The sequence below is a fragment of the Scleropages formosus genome, chromosome 7 (assembly GCF_900964775.1).
Source record: "Scleropages formosus chromosome 7, fSclFor1.1, whole genome shotgun sequence".
Classification (NCBI taxonomy): domain Eukaryota; kingdom Metazoa; phylum Chordata; class Actinopteri; order Osteoglossiformes; family Osteoglossidae; genus Scleropages; species Scleropages formosus.
Window position 1 is genome coordinate 32,243,479 of NC_041812.1, and position 16,148 is coordinate 32,259,626.

Below are 16,148 nucleotides of genomic sequence, written 5' to 3' on the forward strand. Positions count from 1 at the left end.
ACGACAGGTGTTTTTCTTCAGCTTGTGGCGTAAGATGTGCTGACATGGGGGTTAGTAACACTTCCCACATAGTGAGCTGGTATACAATGAGAAAGCATCGACCGACACTTTTCTCAGCTTCTTCTGGACATTAACACCTGTATTGTCAGTAGGTCTGGATTGCTCTGGGGTTTCTGCAAGGCTTCTCTGAACCTTCTTAAAGACTTAGATAAGGCTTGAAGTTCCCAAGCGCAGGTTCGTGGAAGCTGAAGAGACATATAATGCAAGTCATTCAAACAGTGTCCTGCCATGACATTTGGATTCACTTTCATATGCGGCTGCACTGTCTCTGCTTCTTAAAGTTGGATTCTGCAAGGTGGGCATTTTCCAACTTTATCAGGGAAACGTAATCCTCATTTATTTAAGCTTTCAACCCATTGCCTTTTCCCCTCTGGGAGTGAACGCTAATATAATAGACAGAGAATTAAAAGTTCATGTCCATTTAAATGAAATTACAGTCTGCCTTAAATGGAACCTGAATTTCAGGGAGTATTTGAAAGGCAAGTTCTGGAGAGCAGCTGATTAGATTTGAGTGCTATCATGCACAGATAGAAAAAGGTACGCAAACACAGAAGTAACAGATTTATAACTAACCTCGAACATTCTGATTCATCTCAAAAGAATATTTTTAACAATCAAAAGTACAGATTTTTACTGAAAATTTTGATTCCTACGTCATTGAACCATAATGTCAATATTTACAAAGAAGGCGAAGACCACAGTTCATCAGATTAATGGTTAAATATTAAAGATTCCTGACGTCTCCTCCGCTTTCTTAAGGTGCTCTTATTTACTTTGGATTTATAGCACGGGGGGTGTGGTGGTACAGCGGGTTTGGTCTGTTCCTGCTTTCTGGTGGGTCTGGGGTTTGAGTCCCGCCTGGGGTGCCCTGTGACAGACTGGCATCCCATCCTGGGTTTGTCCCATGTCCCCTACGCCCTCCACTACCGGGCTAGGCCCTGGCTCCCTGCAGCCCCGCTTGAGACAAGTGGCTTCAGTCAGTGTGTGTGTGTGTGTGTGTGTGTGTGTGTTTATATCGCATAAATCTAGGAGTACAATTTCCGTTTCAGACCAACACTTTAGAGTATAGACACCCCTCTACTTGAGTTACGTAAATCCAGATTTACGCAAAAAAAACTCCCGGCATACACATTATTTACAGATAGCACTTTTATTTTACGCAAAATATCTGAAATACATTAAGTGCAAGTCAGCGTAGCCAGACAAGGCAGGAAGCTACATCTTCCCAGTTCCCACGTTTTGAGTTGTGAACTCATCTCCTGTCGTTAGTGTAGTGCTTTTTTTCCGTATTTTTGATCATTATTCACAATGCCTGGTGGTAAACGTGCACTTGAAAAAAGACAAGGACCATCTCGCAAGTGTACAGCAATCGATTTGGAGATGAAGTTGAAAATAATAAGGACATAAGAAGCTGGACAAAGATTATCATCTACAGTAGGAACCAGGTTTGGCCGTATCGACTGTGAATACGATGGTGAAGAACGCTGCACAAATAAAGGAGCACGCGAAAGGAACAGCTAGCATGCAAACAACAATAATAACGAAGAAACATCAAGATGCAATAACTGAGATGGAAAAATTATTAATCTTATTATGTTGAATGGTGGGGGAGGAGGGGGAATCTGAAATACGTAACTTTTGACTTACGTAAGTGGTTGATGAATGGTCTGTTTGCGTAAGTCGAGGGGTGTCTGTACTGTTTTCAGCAGTAGCTATAGCTGCGATGATATTTGTTAAGTGGAAAAATCTTTCAAAGTATGTTTTTTTAAAGTCATGTAAATGAGGATGCAAATTAATGGCTGGAGATAATGAGAGGCTAAACTGCTATTCTGCTTTGCCTAACAAAAAGAAGTCCGCTGAAGTTGTCTATACACACTCATTCATTGAAGCAGTGAAACAGGTGCAGAAACACTGTTCCTCCTGTAAGCAGAGAGCTGACTGATATATGAAGGCTGACATAATGCAGGAAAAGGGTGCGATGCTCCCTTTGGGCACCTGGTAGCGTAATGATAGAGCTGCTGCTTTTGGACCCGAAGTTACAGGTTTAAATCTGATATCCAGTTGTAGTACTCTTAACCAAGATACTTACCCTGAAGTGCTCCAGTAAAAATGACCTGCCTGCATTAATGGGCAAATAACTGTATGTCACTTTGGAGAAAAGCATTAGTTGATTCAATGTAAATGATGAAGCTACAGAAAGAACATAGCAAACTGCTCCCTTTTCATCTTTAAAGGAATTGGAGTAATAGTACAGGGTTTGGGAGTTGGGACTGTGGCGTAGGGGGTCATCCTGAATTTTTCACCTCAACATTTGTCCATCGCCACTGGGGCAGTGGGGCTGGTGTCATCGACCTAGAGGCTCGACTGCAAACAGAAGAAGCATCCTGTATTACTGTTTGGGTCAAGGTGAAGATGGGAGTCAGAGCTCATTGCCTGTGTCCCCTGGTCCTTCCACATTTCTCCTGGGTGGAGAGCTGCTTTTTGTCTGGGAGCACACAATGCATGCGTCTTGGCGCTGGAGTAACAAACCTGGACCGCGATCAGATGGCTGTTTACACAGCAATTAATGCTGTCTGCTTTGGCAAGGGTGTCACCGGATCACCCTTTAATGGAGCACTGGGACCAGTGGTGACACAGGCAGTCATTTAAATAATAGTGAACGTCTCTCCTGCCACCTTTACAACATCACATACACACACACATTTTCGGAACCGCTTGTTCCATACAGGGTCGCGGGGAACCGGAGCCTAGCCGGCAACTCAGGGCGTAAGGCCGGAGGGGGAGGGGAAACACCCAGGACGGGACACCAGTCCGGCGCAAGGCACCCCAAGCGGGACTCGAAACCCAGACCCACCCGAGAGCAGGACCCGGTCCAACCCACTGCACCACCACGCCCCCCAACATGACATAAAATTTATAAAATAAAAACAACATAGCCTAAGGAGGGGATACCTTCCAAAAACTGCAAAAAGTCAAGACTACAGAAGCAACTGCAGTTTGTATCAATGACTTAGGTCATTGGTTGGGGCTATTGCCTTGCCCTCACAGAACATGGGTTCAAATGGTACCATGTGGTAGTATTTCTGAGCAAAGCACTTAATCTGAAACTGCTCCCTTAAAAATTACCTTGCTATATACCTGGGATGATGGGGTGCAGTGGCGCAGTGGGTTTGGCTGGGGACTGCGCTCTGGCATGTCTGGGGTTTGCGTCCCACTTGCTGTGCCTTGTGAGGGACTGGTGTCCTGCCCTGGGTGTGTCCCTTGTGCCACTGGGCTAGGCCCCGGCTTGCCACGACCCCATCCGGGACAAGCAGCCTCAGCCAGTGTATGTGTATATACCTGGGTACTGCAATTTCTTGTAAGTCACTTTTGGAGCAAATTTTCAGCTAAGTAAAAATGTTAATTGCCTTCTCAAACTATGACAACACCAGCTGGGGCAGGTGAACCCTCTGTCACTGCTAAAGCCGTAAAAAAAACTGAAATATAGACCTCCAGGTTGCATTTTATATGTCACTGAAAGGAGCGGCAGGTTTCCATTGTCCAGCCTCCTTTTGTGCGACTCGGCCCCCGGGACCCTTTACTGTGACAGTTAACTGCTATGCTCCATTGATCCTCCCTGCTGTCGTCATACGGGTCATTCCAACCGATCTCCGTTCAGATTTCAGACCCCCCACCATTGTCCGCTGCTCACGCTAGCGGATGGCTGAGTGACGTCAGGAAGGAGCGCCGTTGCACACTGTTCTTCACAGTATCTCTCCCGCAAGGTGTCTGAGCCATTCCGCCACCCTCAGCGCAGCAGATCAGCAGAGCTGGCAACAGAGCTCACACCTTTCCAGGATAAGGCAGGATGGCAATTTGTGCTTCAGCACCTACAGAGACAGGAAAATAAAGAAAGAGAAAAACACAAAGGCAGAGAACTCTGGAAAAGGGTCAGGCAAAAACAAATAGGAGCACAAAGAAACAGACAGCGAAGGACAATTATCATATGGATGTGGAACTTGTTTTTAGACTCATCTCTCTTGCAAGCTAAGGATAGCTGAGACTCAAGGAACTCTTGGAGTTCTTATTTACTATAGTTAGTGAGAAGGGAATTTTTTCTCCACATTTGAATTGACCAAGTGGGTTAGTGAGGAAAGTAAGGCTTGACTCACTGACACTTGCACTTGACTTCTACAGTAATTTAACGGAATGGTTTGAAGATTTGGGCTCCCTGATGTACCTTAGAATAAAATACACGTGATATACTGTATGTAATCACAGTTTGTCTTTTCACCCAAAACCTGTGGAAGTCAGCGTCAGGCTGTAAATCTTCCGCTGTCCCTACAAAGCTTTGTGTCCAGCAGTCACTAACTGGACACACACACACACACACACACACACACACACACACACACACACACACCAAATCCATGTAGAGTAGTGCCGCTGAGGTGTCAGTCGATGCTTTCTTCATAATGTCTGGCTTCTCAGTAATTTCAAATAACCACTTGTGGTTTCACAAGTCAGGCAAGCAACTGTTACATACCATATATAAATATGATAATGGGGGAGCTGGAGGAACGGATTTGGCCGGGTCCTGCTCTCTGGTGGGTCTGGGGTTTGAGTCCCCCTTGGGGTGCCCTGCGATAGACTGGTATCCCGTCCTGGGTGTGTCCCCTCCCCCTCTGGCCCTGTGCCCTGAGCCATCGGGTTAGGCTCCAGCTCGTCGAGACCCTGCTTGGGACAAGTGGCCTCTGCCAATGCCAGTATGATAATGAACTGCATTGTACAACTGAAATCTTAGTAGAAGGGAGTATACAAGAGACTATCCCCTAAGGCCTCTGTAACATCACATACTAACATAACAGTTCACATATTAACATTTGCAATTAATATTGTGATTGGCATCTGTTATTTATCTGACCACTATTTTCCAAGGAGTCTTACAATGGGTAACACTTTAGAATACTTTTCCATACTTAATGGGTAGTTAATAGGTAGTTATGCAGGAACTAATGCAGAACTAATGGGTCGTGATCATTAAAACTGCAGTTAATACTGACAACTAAAAGGAAGAGTGATGAACTAATCAGTAGGTAATGTTTGGGGTAAGTAACAATTAGATAATTATTAGCTATGTAGTAGTTACTAAGAACTATTAAATGCTGTATGCCTCTTGCAGTACTACACACTAACTGAGGCTCATTTAGAATAACTATGAATTAATTACTCATCGACAGTCACATACAATTACCTATGGCAATTAACAGGCTATATATGGTCCTGTTTATTATTAATAATACAATTTTCAGATTACTCTTTTACTTCAGGAGGTTGGTCAGAGTATTTTGAACTTTATATGTTCCTATGACCAAAGTGAGAGGTGTGTGATGGTGCAGCGGTGCAGCTGGTTTGCCCAGTGCTTTACTGTGTGGTGAGTCTGGGGTTTGAGTCCTGCATGGGGTGTATGGTGGCTCTGTGCTTCTTGCTGCATTTACCTCCCCCAATGTGCAGTGGAAGGACCTGGCAACCCACTTTTGTTCCTGCCTTGAAAACCATGTGAGTGGTTGCTATGGGTCCAGGTTGACTTGGTACCTGCATGCATCACCATACTGAATTGATTAAATAACTTATTAAGATTGATTGTATTGCAATCAATTAAATGGGTCTGTTGTGTTCTCTAACCAGAAACAAACTTAAGAAATAATCCCCCCTCTTAATTTTGTTTTGTGGAAAATCATCACTAACCAACTTACCTTATAAGAAATATGCAGATTCCATGTGTTCTACCTTCATTTTCTTTGGGGCATCTCTCGTTATTACTCTTTATGAGTAAATTACATAATGACTGGGGGTTACGTTTTTATTATTAACTATTAAGAAAATCATCAGGGGCATGGTGGCGCGGTGGCGCAGTGGGTTGGACCAAGTCCTGCTCTCTAGTGGGTCTGGGGTTCGAGTCCTGCTTGGGGTGCCTTGTGACAGACTGGTGTCCTGTCCTGTCCTGGGTGTGTCCCCTCCCCTTATGCCCTGTGTGGCTGGGTAGGCTCTGGTTCCCCATGACCCGGTGTGGGACAAGCGGTTCAGAAATGTGTATTAAGAAAATCCTACTGAGTAGTTATGACATTGTTCTTCAGGAACTACTCATGATCTGGAGCAGTATTCTAAAGTGTAGACAAACTGAGTTTGCTGGGACTTAAAACTCTGATGTTTCTTCCCTTAATGCACATGTATTGCAAGATGTAGACCTGAGGAACCCATAGACAGTACTGAAGAAATAATATCACCTGCAGAACTAAATATTAAGGCAAGGGCAGATGTTCAAGCTGTATAAGAGGGTCATGGCTCACTTGAGAGAATGGGCAGTGTGTAACCCACAATCTCATGACATGCAGAAAACAGTTGTCACCTTGGGAATAACATCCTGACAGCCAAAAAACTACCCTCCTCATCACTGCTTGCTCACTGATCGGTGGCTGCAACCAAGAAGGCAGCTTCTTCCAGCAAAGCCACACATCAGGCTGATTTGTCATTTTAATTACAAGTCATCCTAAGAACAATTGCCGTTAATCACTGCCCATATCCTGTTTGTTCCGTTTTTTGCTTAAGCTTGCCAAAGCCTGTCCGGCAAAGGAAAGCAATTGTTCTTTCATAGAATAAGGACCACAGTTTAGAGGGCCTTAGGTGTCCTGTTGTATTCAACACATACAGATAAGACATCGGTCAGAGAGGATCCTTAGGGATGGTGTCTCAAAAACACAAAGGACTAAACAGAACAGGACTCCAAATATTTTCTTGTCACTTAGTGTCAGTATGTATCTGATTCAATAACAACATAAGAAAAGGGGTATTTTACATTTACATTTACATGTATTCATTTAGCAGATGCTTCCCTCCAAAGTGATGTACATCTCATAGAAAATACAATGTGGGCATTACATAAGGCGAAAGAGACACTTAGATGCAAACGTGTGATTCTTAAGTGCGGTTAGTTTCTTACCACCATATGAACCAATGTACATGACACGAATAGCTGCATAAACCGTTATGCAAATATCAACAATTCCTAATCACCTTCCTAGTATTATATATTTATATATATATATATATATATATATATATAAACATTTATATTACATTACAGGAGTAGCTGCGTGAAGGGTTATCTGTTGTTTAACAGGTATGATCTCAAAGTTAACACGTATGAACATTTACATATTACACGAATTTCAGAGATCATGGGTGAAGTGAGTTTGGAAGGGATGAGCTTTAAGACCCTTTTAAAATGTGGACGGAGATTCAGCAGTTCTGAGTGAGAGGGGGAGGTCATTCCACCACATCGGAGCCAGAACCGAGAACCTTCCTGCTTTTGCTTTGGGACTTTTTGGGCGTGGGACCATCAGACAGGCAGAGATGGAGGAGTGTAGCAGTCTGGTTGGGGTGTAGTGGTTGATCAGGTCTTGTAGATATCTGGGAGCAGTTCTACTGATGCTTTTGTAAGCCGTAACCAGAGTCTTGAATTTTATCCGGGCAGCTATAGGACACCAGTGCAGAGAGAGGATGAGGGGAGATACGAGGGAACGTTTTGGCAAGTCAAACACAATTCGGGCAGCAGAGTTCTGTATCAGCTGTGCAGGTTTGATGGCAGTGGCTGGAAGGTCAGACGGGAGAGAACTGCAATAGTTCAGACGGGATATCACCATGGCCTGGACAAATATTTGGGAAGAGTCAGCTGTGAGGTAAGGATGGATCCTGCAGATGTTATGCGGGATGTATCTGCAGGTCTGGGTTGTGGCTTCGATGTGCTGAGAAAAAGAAAGACTTGAGTCAATCATCACTCCCAGACTCTTAGCTGAGGAGGTAGGCAAAATGAATGAGTTGTCCAGTTTTAAACGGAATTCACAACATGAAGACAGGCTAGCTGGGAGGTGAAGGATTTAGGATCAAGGCCGAAGGATTTTGTGTTGCTGCATATAATGACATATAATGGCTTTTCACCACAATATTATCATATTAGTTACAGTTGGTAAAAATACAAAAACATACCACTCAGATCTTAGGAAAGACTCAATATAGACATGTTCATATGTTTTTTTATTGCCTATGCTGCACTACATAGAGTTCATCGGGTTACATCATCTGCCGAGGTAACACACAAAGCTGTGTGCAGGTCTGGCCGGTTAATTCACAGATTAAAAGAAACCTGTCCTGCCTTTCTCACACAGACATAACTCTCTATTAAGTTGCTAATCGAGTTGCCTAGGATACGGTTGGTTGAGGTCCTGGGAAGGTCGATAATTGCTCTGCAGCACAGGGTCAAAGGCGTACCCAAAAAATGAGTTCATAAATTTGATGTATGTCAGCTAATCCCTGAAATGCTGACACAGGTATCATCGCGCCTTCGCCTAATCCTCAAGGTACAATATCAAAAGGATATCAGTCACGCAGGGTTGTCTGATATAAGAGTATAATTTTGGGGTGCTGTTGGAGCAGCTTTCTGGCATGGACAGCTCTTGTCTAAACTATGAATTTACCTTGACATGAAGGTTCATGTACCAGTTGTTCAGTGTCTTTGATCTCAGATATTGAAAATAAAGAAAAATAACTAAAAACATAATGAAATTTACCTGCATCTGTTTAATACCAAGTAAAAAAGAAAAGCAGAAAGTTTGAGACTTTCTGTTGGAGGTAAGAAGACACGCACCCCAAGCAGGACCCGAACCTCGCACCGGCCGCACAGCAGGCATCGGCCAAAACCTCTGTATCACCACCCTTTATTCCTCAGAGGGCAAATTATAGTCGCTTCCCAGTACATTCAAAAAACCCTAACAAACCTTTGTGAAATGTCTCTAAAATGACATAAAACATTTTAAATAAGAATAAATGAAATAATTATGGTAATAAATTACAACGGCATACTATAAGATATTTAAGTTGCACAGGAATATTGTAACAATGAACCCGGACCATCCTGTTGGTGGCATTACAGAAAGACGGCTCGGAAGATGAAGTGTCGGAACATGAACTTTAGCTTCTGCATCATGACCGAAAACTCTCCAGCAACAGAACACAGGAGTCATTAATCCCCCATAACTCCCCACAATGGCTGCATAATAACTGTTTATATCCACAGTGGCAGTGTTGCATTGTGGAAGAGTTACTGCTCCCATCGCTGCCACTACAATATGTTTTGTAGGGTTTTTTTTTTTATCAGTTTGAGTAAGAATACAGAAGAAAGCATGATCTTACAAACTAATTTTTAGATTTTTTTTCAGAGATGCTTTGACAAAAAGGCATTATAGCAGAAGAAATTGGGGTGGAATTCGAAGAAGGGTAGTAATTTTCAAGAGTCGTTATAAGCAAAGCGTTGATACCAGGAGGGCGACTGGCAGGATACAACAGTAATGCCAATAATCATCATTGTTTAGCATCAAAACAAAGGATTACTATAAAAAGCAGTGAATTAAAGCTCTGACCAGAGTTGGAGAAGTTTGAGGTGGGTCATAAGTCATGGGTCACTACTCTGGGGCTGTTACAACGCAGTGTGATTTCTTCCTGATAGACAGCTGGTCTGTGTAGCTGAAATGATGCTGCTGGAAATGTTCTGATCTGTAAAAAATTCTTCAGGCTTGGACCAAACTTGATAAAAAAGAGTAACGGCATCTCACCAGCACTGACATCTCAGCCAAAGGGAATTGCCAAGCTGTGGTGCTGGAAGGCTTCTCTAAATCACACAGCAACATAAAACTTCACTTATTTACACCTTTGGCTCAGAAACACTGTATATCTTGATGGCTATCCAATATTTCTCAGACATATAGTAAATCTCAAAACAATACAAAAAAATTCAACTATCTTCTAGAATGGCCATATGACAAATTTCCAAATCAGACTCCGTCAGGAAAACTGAAGTAGCTGCAAATTTTTCTCTTCTACTGATTTTTTGGATGCGGTCAGGCATGTAGCTGTTATATTGAAAATACATGCAACAGAACAATAAAATTCCTTCAGATTTTTAGGATGTTTCACATAGTGGTAACCTTTCCAAGAAACTTTGGCAGACCCCCTCCTAACTGAAAGCTCACTACTGACTTACTGTGCACTTATAATTACATTGATTTTCCTCATAGCTCAGTGCCCAGGTATCATCTATAAAACCTGACAGGTCACTGGTTATGCCCATGAGAAGAAAGGCCAAGACCATTCGATAGCTTGCATTCATCACACATGCCAAATGATGAATCAGTGTAGAATACCAGGTCCATCCTGGAGCGAACAAGGAATGAGGGTAAACACAGTTCAAATAAGGTCATGGGTAATTACAAGATGAGTTCACACACAAAATGTGTACAACCACTTGTCCCAAGGCAGGGAAGAGCCTAACCCAGCAACACAGAGCACAAGGCTGGAGGGGAAGAGGACACACCCCAGACAGGACGTGAGTCCACCACAAAGCACCCCAAGAAGGACTCAAATCATAGACCCACCAGAGAGCAGGTCCCAGCCAAACCTGCTGCACCACTGCTCCCCCAAAATGAGTTTAATTTAGGGCAATTAATGCTTAACAGCAATAAACACAGAGTTTCAAGAAGACTGCCAGTAATAACCATGGCTCCTATTTCTTACGACACTCTCATCTTAAAGTTGGGTGAACTATAATTGATTAAAAGCAATTTTGAGTGTTTTATATTGACACCATTAATAATGGATGAAGCCGTTGCTCTGCCATCAGCTTTGAGTGCCAGTTGCCCAAGCTAGTAATGATTAAAATGCAGTCAGGCTTGGCACTGCACTGATAATATCAGTCTGCTACTTGGCATCGCTATACATCATTTAATACCATTTGGCTTTTCATATGCCCCGCTAAGGTTCCCTGTTGCTCCGGCTTCACGAGGTGAACAACTTACAGACAGAAGGAGCTAAACAGATTAACTTCTCTGCAGAAAGAACAGTTTTCGATGTGAGCGGCTAGTGATCAGGTGTAATCAAATTGCACTCTCCTGGTAATTCGTCATGTTAATGTCCAAGCTCTGCGCAGAAGTTTGCTTGCATCAGCTTATTTTCCGCACAGAAGGAGTCTCAACATAGGGGACACAGCGGATCAATTTGGCAATGCTGGTAACCTTATTATATGGTCACTGAGTTCTCAAGATGGTGTTATCTTGATTTATATGTGTGGGTCTCCTGGTTCCTCTTTGGTCCCATTATTGATTATGATTGATTGATTATGATTAAGATTAAACATAAGAAATCACAGGCGTAGTTTTGGAAACCCTGTTTTATAAATCATTTAATAGAAATCATGAATCATGAAACTGGCACACAGATGTCAATACTGAAGAATGCCAAAAAAAATTTTCATTGTCAGTAACCACTTGCAGGACCATGGTGGTCCAGAGTATATCCCTGAAACACAAGGTATGACACAGGTTACGTCCTGTGAGGCTCTAGCTTCTGCACCACTCAACTGTTCACACACAATTTTAGATGTGTTAATTTTCACCTACATATTTCAGTAGGCCATAATGAGAGGCAGCTGGTAGTGTAGTGGTTAGAGCTGCTGCCCTTGGACATTGCAGGTTTGACCCTCACCTCCTGCTGTTGTACCTCTGAGCAAGGTATTTACCCTAAACGGCTCCTGTGTAAATAGCTGTAAGTCTCTTTGGAGAAAAGCAGCAGCTAGATAAATAAATGTACATACTCAAACACTTGGGCCTCCTAAAAAATCAGTTGGGGAATTGCCAACCACATACTGCCAGTTTTATTTGCTAACAGAGGAAACGACCAACAATTCAGACAGATAGATTATAATAATATAAATATATTTTTGCATTCCTAGTAGTAATCATTAATGCAGTTCATTTATTTAAATTTACATTTACATGTATTCATTAAGCAGATGCTTTTCTCCAAAGTGACGTACATCTCATAGAAAATACAATGTATTCATTACATTATCAGGAAGAGACTTGGATGCAGATGCATAATTCTTAAGTACAGTTAGTTTGGTACTTTCCACCATATGAACCAATATGCATCACATGAGTAACTGCATAAAATTTTATCAGAATAGCCACGATTCCGATTTACCCTCCAAGTAATTTTTTTTTGATATATCTATATAGGGGGTGCGGTGGCGCGGTGGCGCAGTGGGTTGGACCGCAGTCCTGCTGTCCAGTGGGTCTGGGGTTCAAGTCCCGCTTGGGGTACCTTGCGACGGACTGGCGTCCCGTCCTGGGTGTGTCCCCTTCCCCCTCCGGCCTTACGCCCTGTGTTGCCGGGTAGGCTCCGGTTCCCCGTGACCCTGTAAGGGACAAGCGGTTCTGATAATGTGTGTGTGTGTGTGTGTATATCTATATATATATGCATTACAGGAGTAGCTGTGTAAAGGTTTATTCTGGCATGATCTTAAAGTTATGCCACATGAACATTTACACCTTACATGAACTTAGATTATGGCGGGAGTGAGTCCGGAAGAGATGAGTTTTAAGATCCTTTTTAAATGCGGACAGAGATTCAGCAGTTCTGAGTGAGCGGGGGAGGTCGTTCCACCACAATGGAGCCAGAACCAAGAACCTCCATTCTTTACCTTTCGTCTGTCGGACCACCATGAGGGCAGATGTGAATGAGTGTAGCAGTCTGGTTGGCGTGTAGCGAATAATCAAGTCTTGTAGATAGCTGGGAGCAGTTCCACTGATGTATTTGTAGGCCATAACCAGGGTCTTAAATTTGATCTGGGCAGCTATGGGAACTAATGCGGAGAAATCAGTAGAGGAGATACATGGGAACGCCGTTTATTCAGTACTTCTTCAAAATAAATATCCATTTACTCAGCCAGGGTCAGTGTACATTAAAACTCACCTCACCTGCACTCAGATTATACGGATTATACACTCAGTCCTCATAATAAATCTCCATGAGTATGAGTTCCATACAATGAAAAATCCCTTAAAATGGCTTATGAAAATATATACCCTTTTTCATAAAATGATCTTATTATACAATGTAATAGCATTTTTACCCAGTACACAATCATTTTACTTCAAAAATGGATATTATATTCTGGACAACAATTAGTATCAGTTGTTTTGTGACAGAAAGGGGGCGTGGTGGCGCAGTGGGTTGGACCGGGTCCTGCTCTCCGGTAGGTCTGGGGTTCAAGTCCTGCTTGGGGTGCCTTGCTGTGGACTGGTGTCCCGTCCTGGGTGTGACCCCTCCCCTTCTGGCCATACGCCCTGTGTTACCGGGTAGGCTCTGGTTCCCCACGACCCTGTATAGGACAAGTGGTTCTGAAAGAGAGAGAGAGAGTGTGTGTGTGTGTGTGTGTGTGTGTGTTGGGTCTCAAACCCATAAGGTTTTTGTGCTACAGTAGGGTTAGTTTGGTTATTTTCCTTCAGTTTCTAACAAAACGGATGAATTATTAAATAAATGCAAATATTAATTATTTATATTCGTTATAATAAATACAAAGACAAACAGAAACTCTCAGAATTGAATTGTATTTTAATGACATTTTCAACTGAACATTCTGTATTGATTTTAATAAAAAAGGCACCTTTGGTAATTGGATTCAAGTCACATAAAACAATACTGAAAACTTCTCACAAATGAAAATGAATGCAATTGAATTGTGAGCTTGTAATGAATCAATATGTCTGGATAACTGTGTCACCAAAACAACTACCAGTTTGGACAATTTGAGCATCAGTGTGGGTTGGAATCTGCTCTAATGCCAGCGTATTTGTGCCCCCCACACAGATGAGATGGTAGCCTCACTGACACAGGTACCTGGGGACGTTCACAAGCCATGGAGGAGGCAACACCTGACCCTGCCTTTATTGATGTGGACCAGGGACTAACTTTAGCATGCATTGCCTTCCTGTGTCTCCTGCTGGTAGCCATGATTATCCGCTGTGCCAAGGTTATTATGGACCCCTACAGTGCCATTCCAACCTCCACCTGGGAGGAACAGCACCTGGACGACTAGCAAAGAGTTCCCAGCTCCACCTGGGTGGGGAAGCACCTGTTTTCCACCTGAGAGAACCCACAAACTCATCTCCACGTCCGCCTTCATGGCTACCGGGAACCACGAAAATGACATCTGTAAGAGGCCTGACTCAACGGTACGTGGGACAGCAAACACTCAGGTTGCTTCCCTAAGACTGAAAAGGGACTAATGCAAACATCTAGGGTGTTGGGTGCTAATGTACCGAGACAATATTTTAGGACCAACTCCGAGTGGCATAGATGACCTTTGACTGCAGCGAGGTTTGTTCCTTGGCATCTGATCCAGAAACGTGGAACTCATCAGGTGGGCACACAAAACAAGGTTGACCAGCTCCTACCTGGTGAACATTTGATTGGTCTTCACTGATCTACTCCAGCATTTTCCCTTTTCCCCATTACTTAAAAGGGTGAAGAACCAAACTTTACCAAGTCAGCAATGATAGAAAACAATAGTTTTTCTATACGAAAACTTCTAGATTCCTGTGAAGAAGCCTCACTGATCATCACTATTATTCTGTTACCACTATCTGCTCAATTCCTGGTAAAGGTTCTACTTTCTGCTTGCAATATTGATTAGAAACCTAATTTCTAAACTGTAAAACTTGCCCACTGAACTGTAAAGATGGATGATAGAGATTTAAAGATGGATAATGGAGGTTTATTTTATGTTAAACATAAATTATTACTGATTGCTGATTAAACGACACTCACAGAATTACAGAATTACAAGCTCTGGATAACTGTGCACAAAAGCTTTATATTCAACAGGCTTATGTGTCAGTCTGTGTAAATTTACTTTCACTTAGTTGCTTCTGAAAGGTCAGCCTAATGAATCCATGGCAAGCTAGTGGTTAGTGCTGCTGCCTTTGGCCCCCAAGGTTGGGGGTTCAAATTCCTCCTTCTAGCTCTAAGACCTTTGAGCAATTAAATAGAGCACTTATTATTACCCAGCTGCATAAATGAATAAAAAATTGTGAGCTGCTTAGGAGAAAAGTGTCAGCTAACGGAGTAAATGTAAATACATATGAGCAGGTGCCGCTGGACAATTTTGGATTATGCTAATTAGTTTAATCTTCCCATCAGAGCAGCGACAGGATCTCTGACTCGAAAGCTGTTCCATAATGATGATTTAGTGAAATGCCGTTGAACAAATTCCAACTTGTCTTTTTTCTTTAAAGCAAATAAAAAATCTTATAACCCAAACAATGCATTCCAACATTATTTTGAGAACATAAAAGTATTAAATAGTAATAATTAGCTTTCAGCAATATCAGGTACCTTGCCCTTTTATATAGCCATAAGTGCACTTAAACATTAATAGTACATATTCGGATCAGAGGTGAAAGAAGGGCCAATTCACATGAAATTAACTGACAAGTGAACTCTGTGTCTTGTTATTTCAGTGAAACTCTCCTTTATCATTTAATTTTCTTTGATGATACTGTAATTTGCTCTGTGCCTTTTCTCTTCTTGACGTGACAGAGCTAAGAAACATGGTTTCATGCTCTACGGTAGTTCAACAGAGTCCGTCCATAATGGCTCTCAGAAAGGCCCCATCTCACTGCAGCCTACAAGGAGAAACACATCCTACATTATTTATCTACTTGGCATAGGCATTCACCATATATGACTAACAACTGTACAACCATTTATTATAACAAGAATTTATTATAATAAATGGCTGTACAATTGTATAACCATTTATTATTACAGTTGTATTATCATTGCACATTTTTACTGAAGTAACAAAGTCTTTTCCCAATAGTCCAACGGATCCAAACATACTGCTCTGTTAACAAAACCACAAAGCAACTCGATGCCAAAACATGTGATCACATTTAATTCTAGGTTTGAACGAAGGTTTTAATCGTAGATTTGATCACCCCTTGCTACGGGTATCCATTTTACTCGTATCACTGCCATCTCTGCTGCTTGTTCCCAGCTCTCTCTGTGTTTTCCGTCCTTCTTCGGAGAAGGACGATGTGGGAATGAAAGCTGGTCAGTAGTGAAACCTCAGTTGAAAAATAACAGTGCAAATATTCAGATGTCTCATACTCTGCTCACTGGGCAGTGGAGCCTGAAACCATCAAGCTGCCATACCA

General features: G+C 42.4%; 1 protein-coding gene across 1 annotated transcript; it reads left to right on the plus strand.

Moving 5' to 3' along the window:
* The first annotated feature begins 13,846 nt into the window (after positions 1 to 13,846).
* On the plus strand, positions 13,847 to 14,079 carry LOC114910923 (cortexin domain-containing 1-like). Its single transcript, XM_029253412.1, has one exon. The coding sequence runs from the start codon at positions 13,847 to 13,849 to the stop codon at positions 14,024 to 14,026; it is 180 nt and encodes a 59-aa protein (XP_029109245.1). The 3' UTR covers positions 14,027 to 14,079.
* Positions 14,080 to 16,148: the final 2,069 nt, after the last annotated feature.

Excerpts from the sequence above, each read along its gene's own strand:
- LOC114910923 (XM_029253412.1), top strand. The coding sequence starts at position 13,847 with ATGGAGGAGGCAACACCTGACCCTGCCTTTATTGATGTGGACCAGGGA.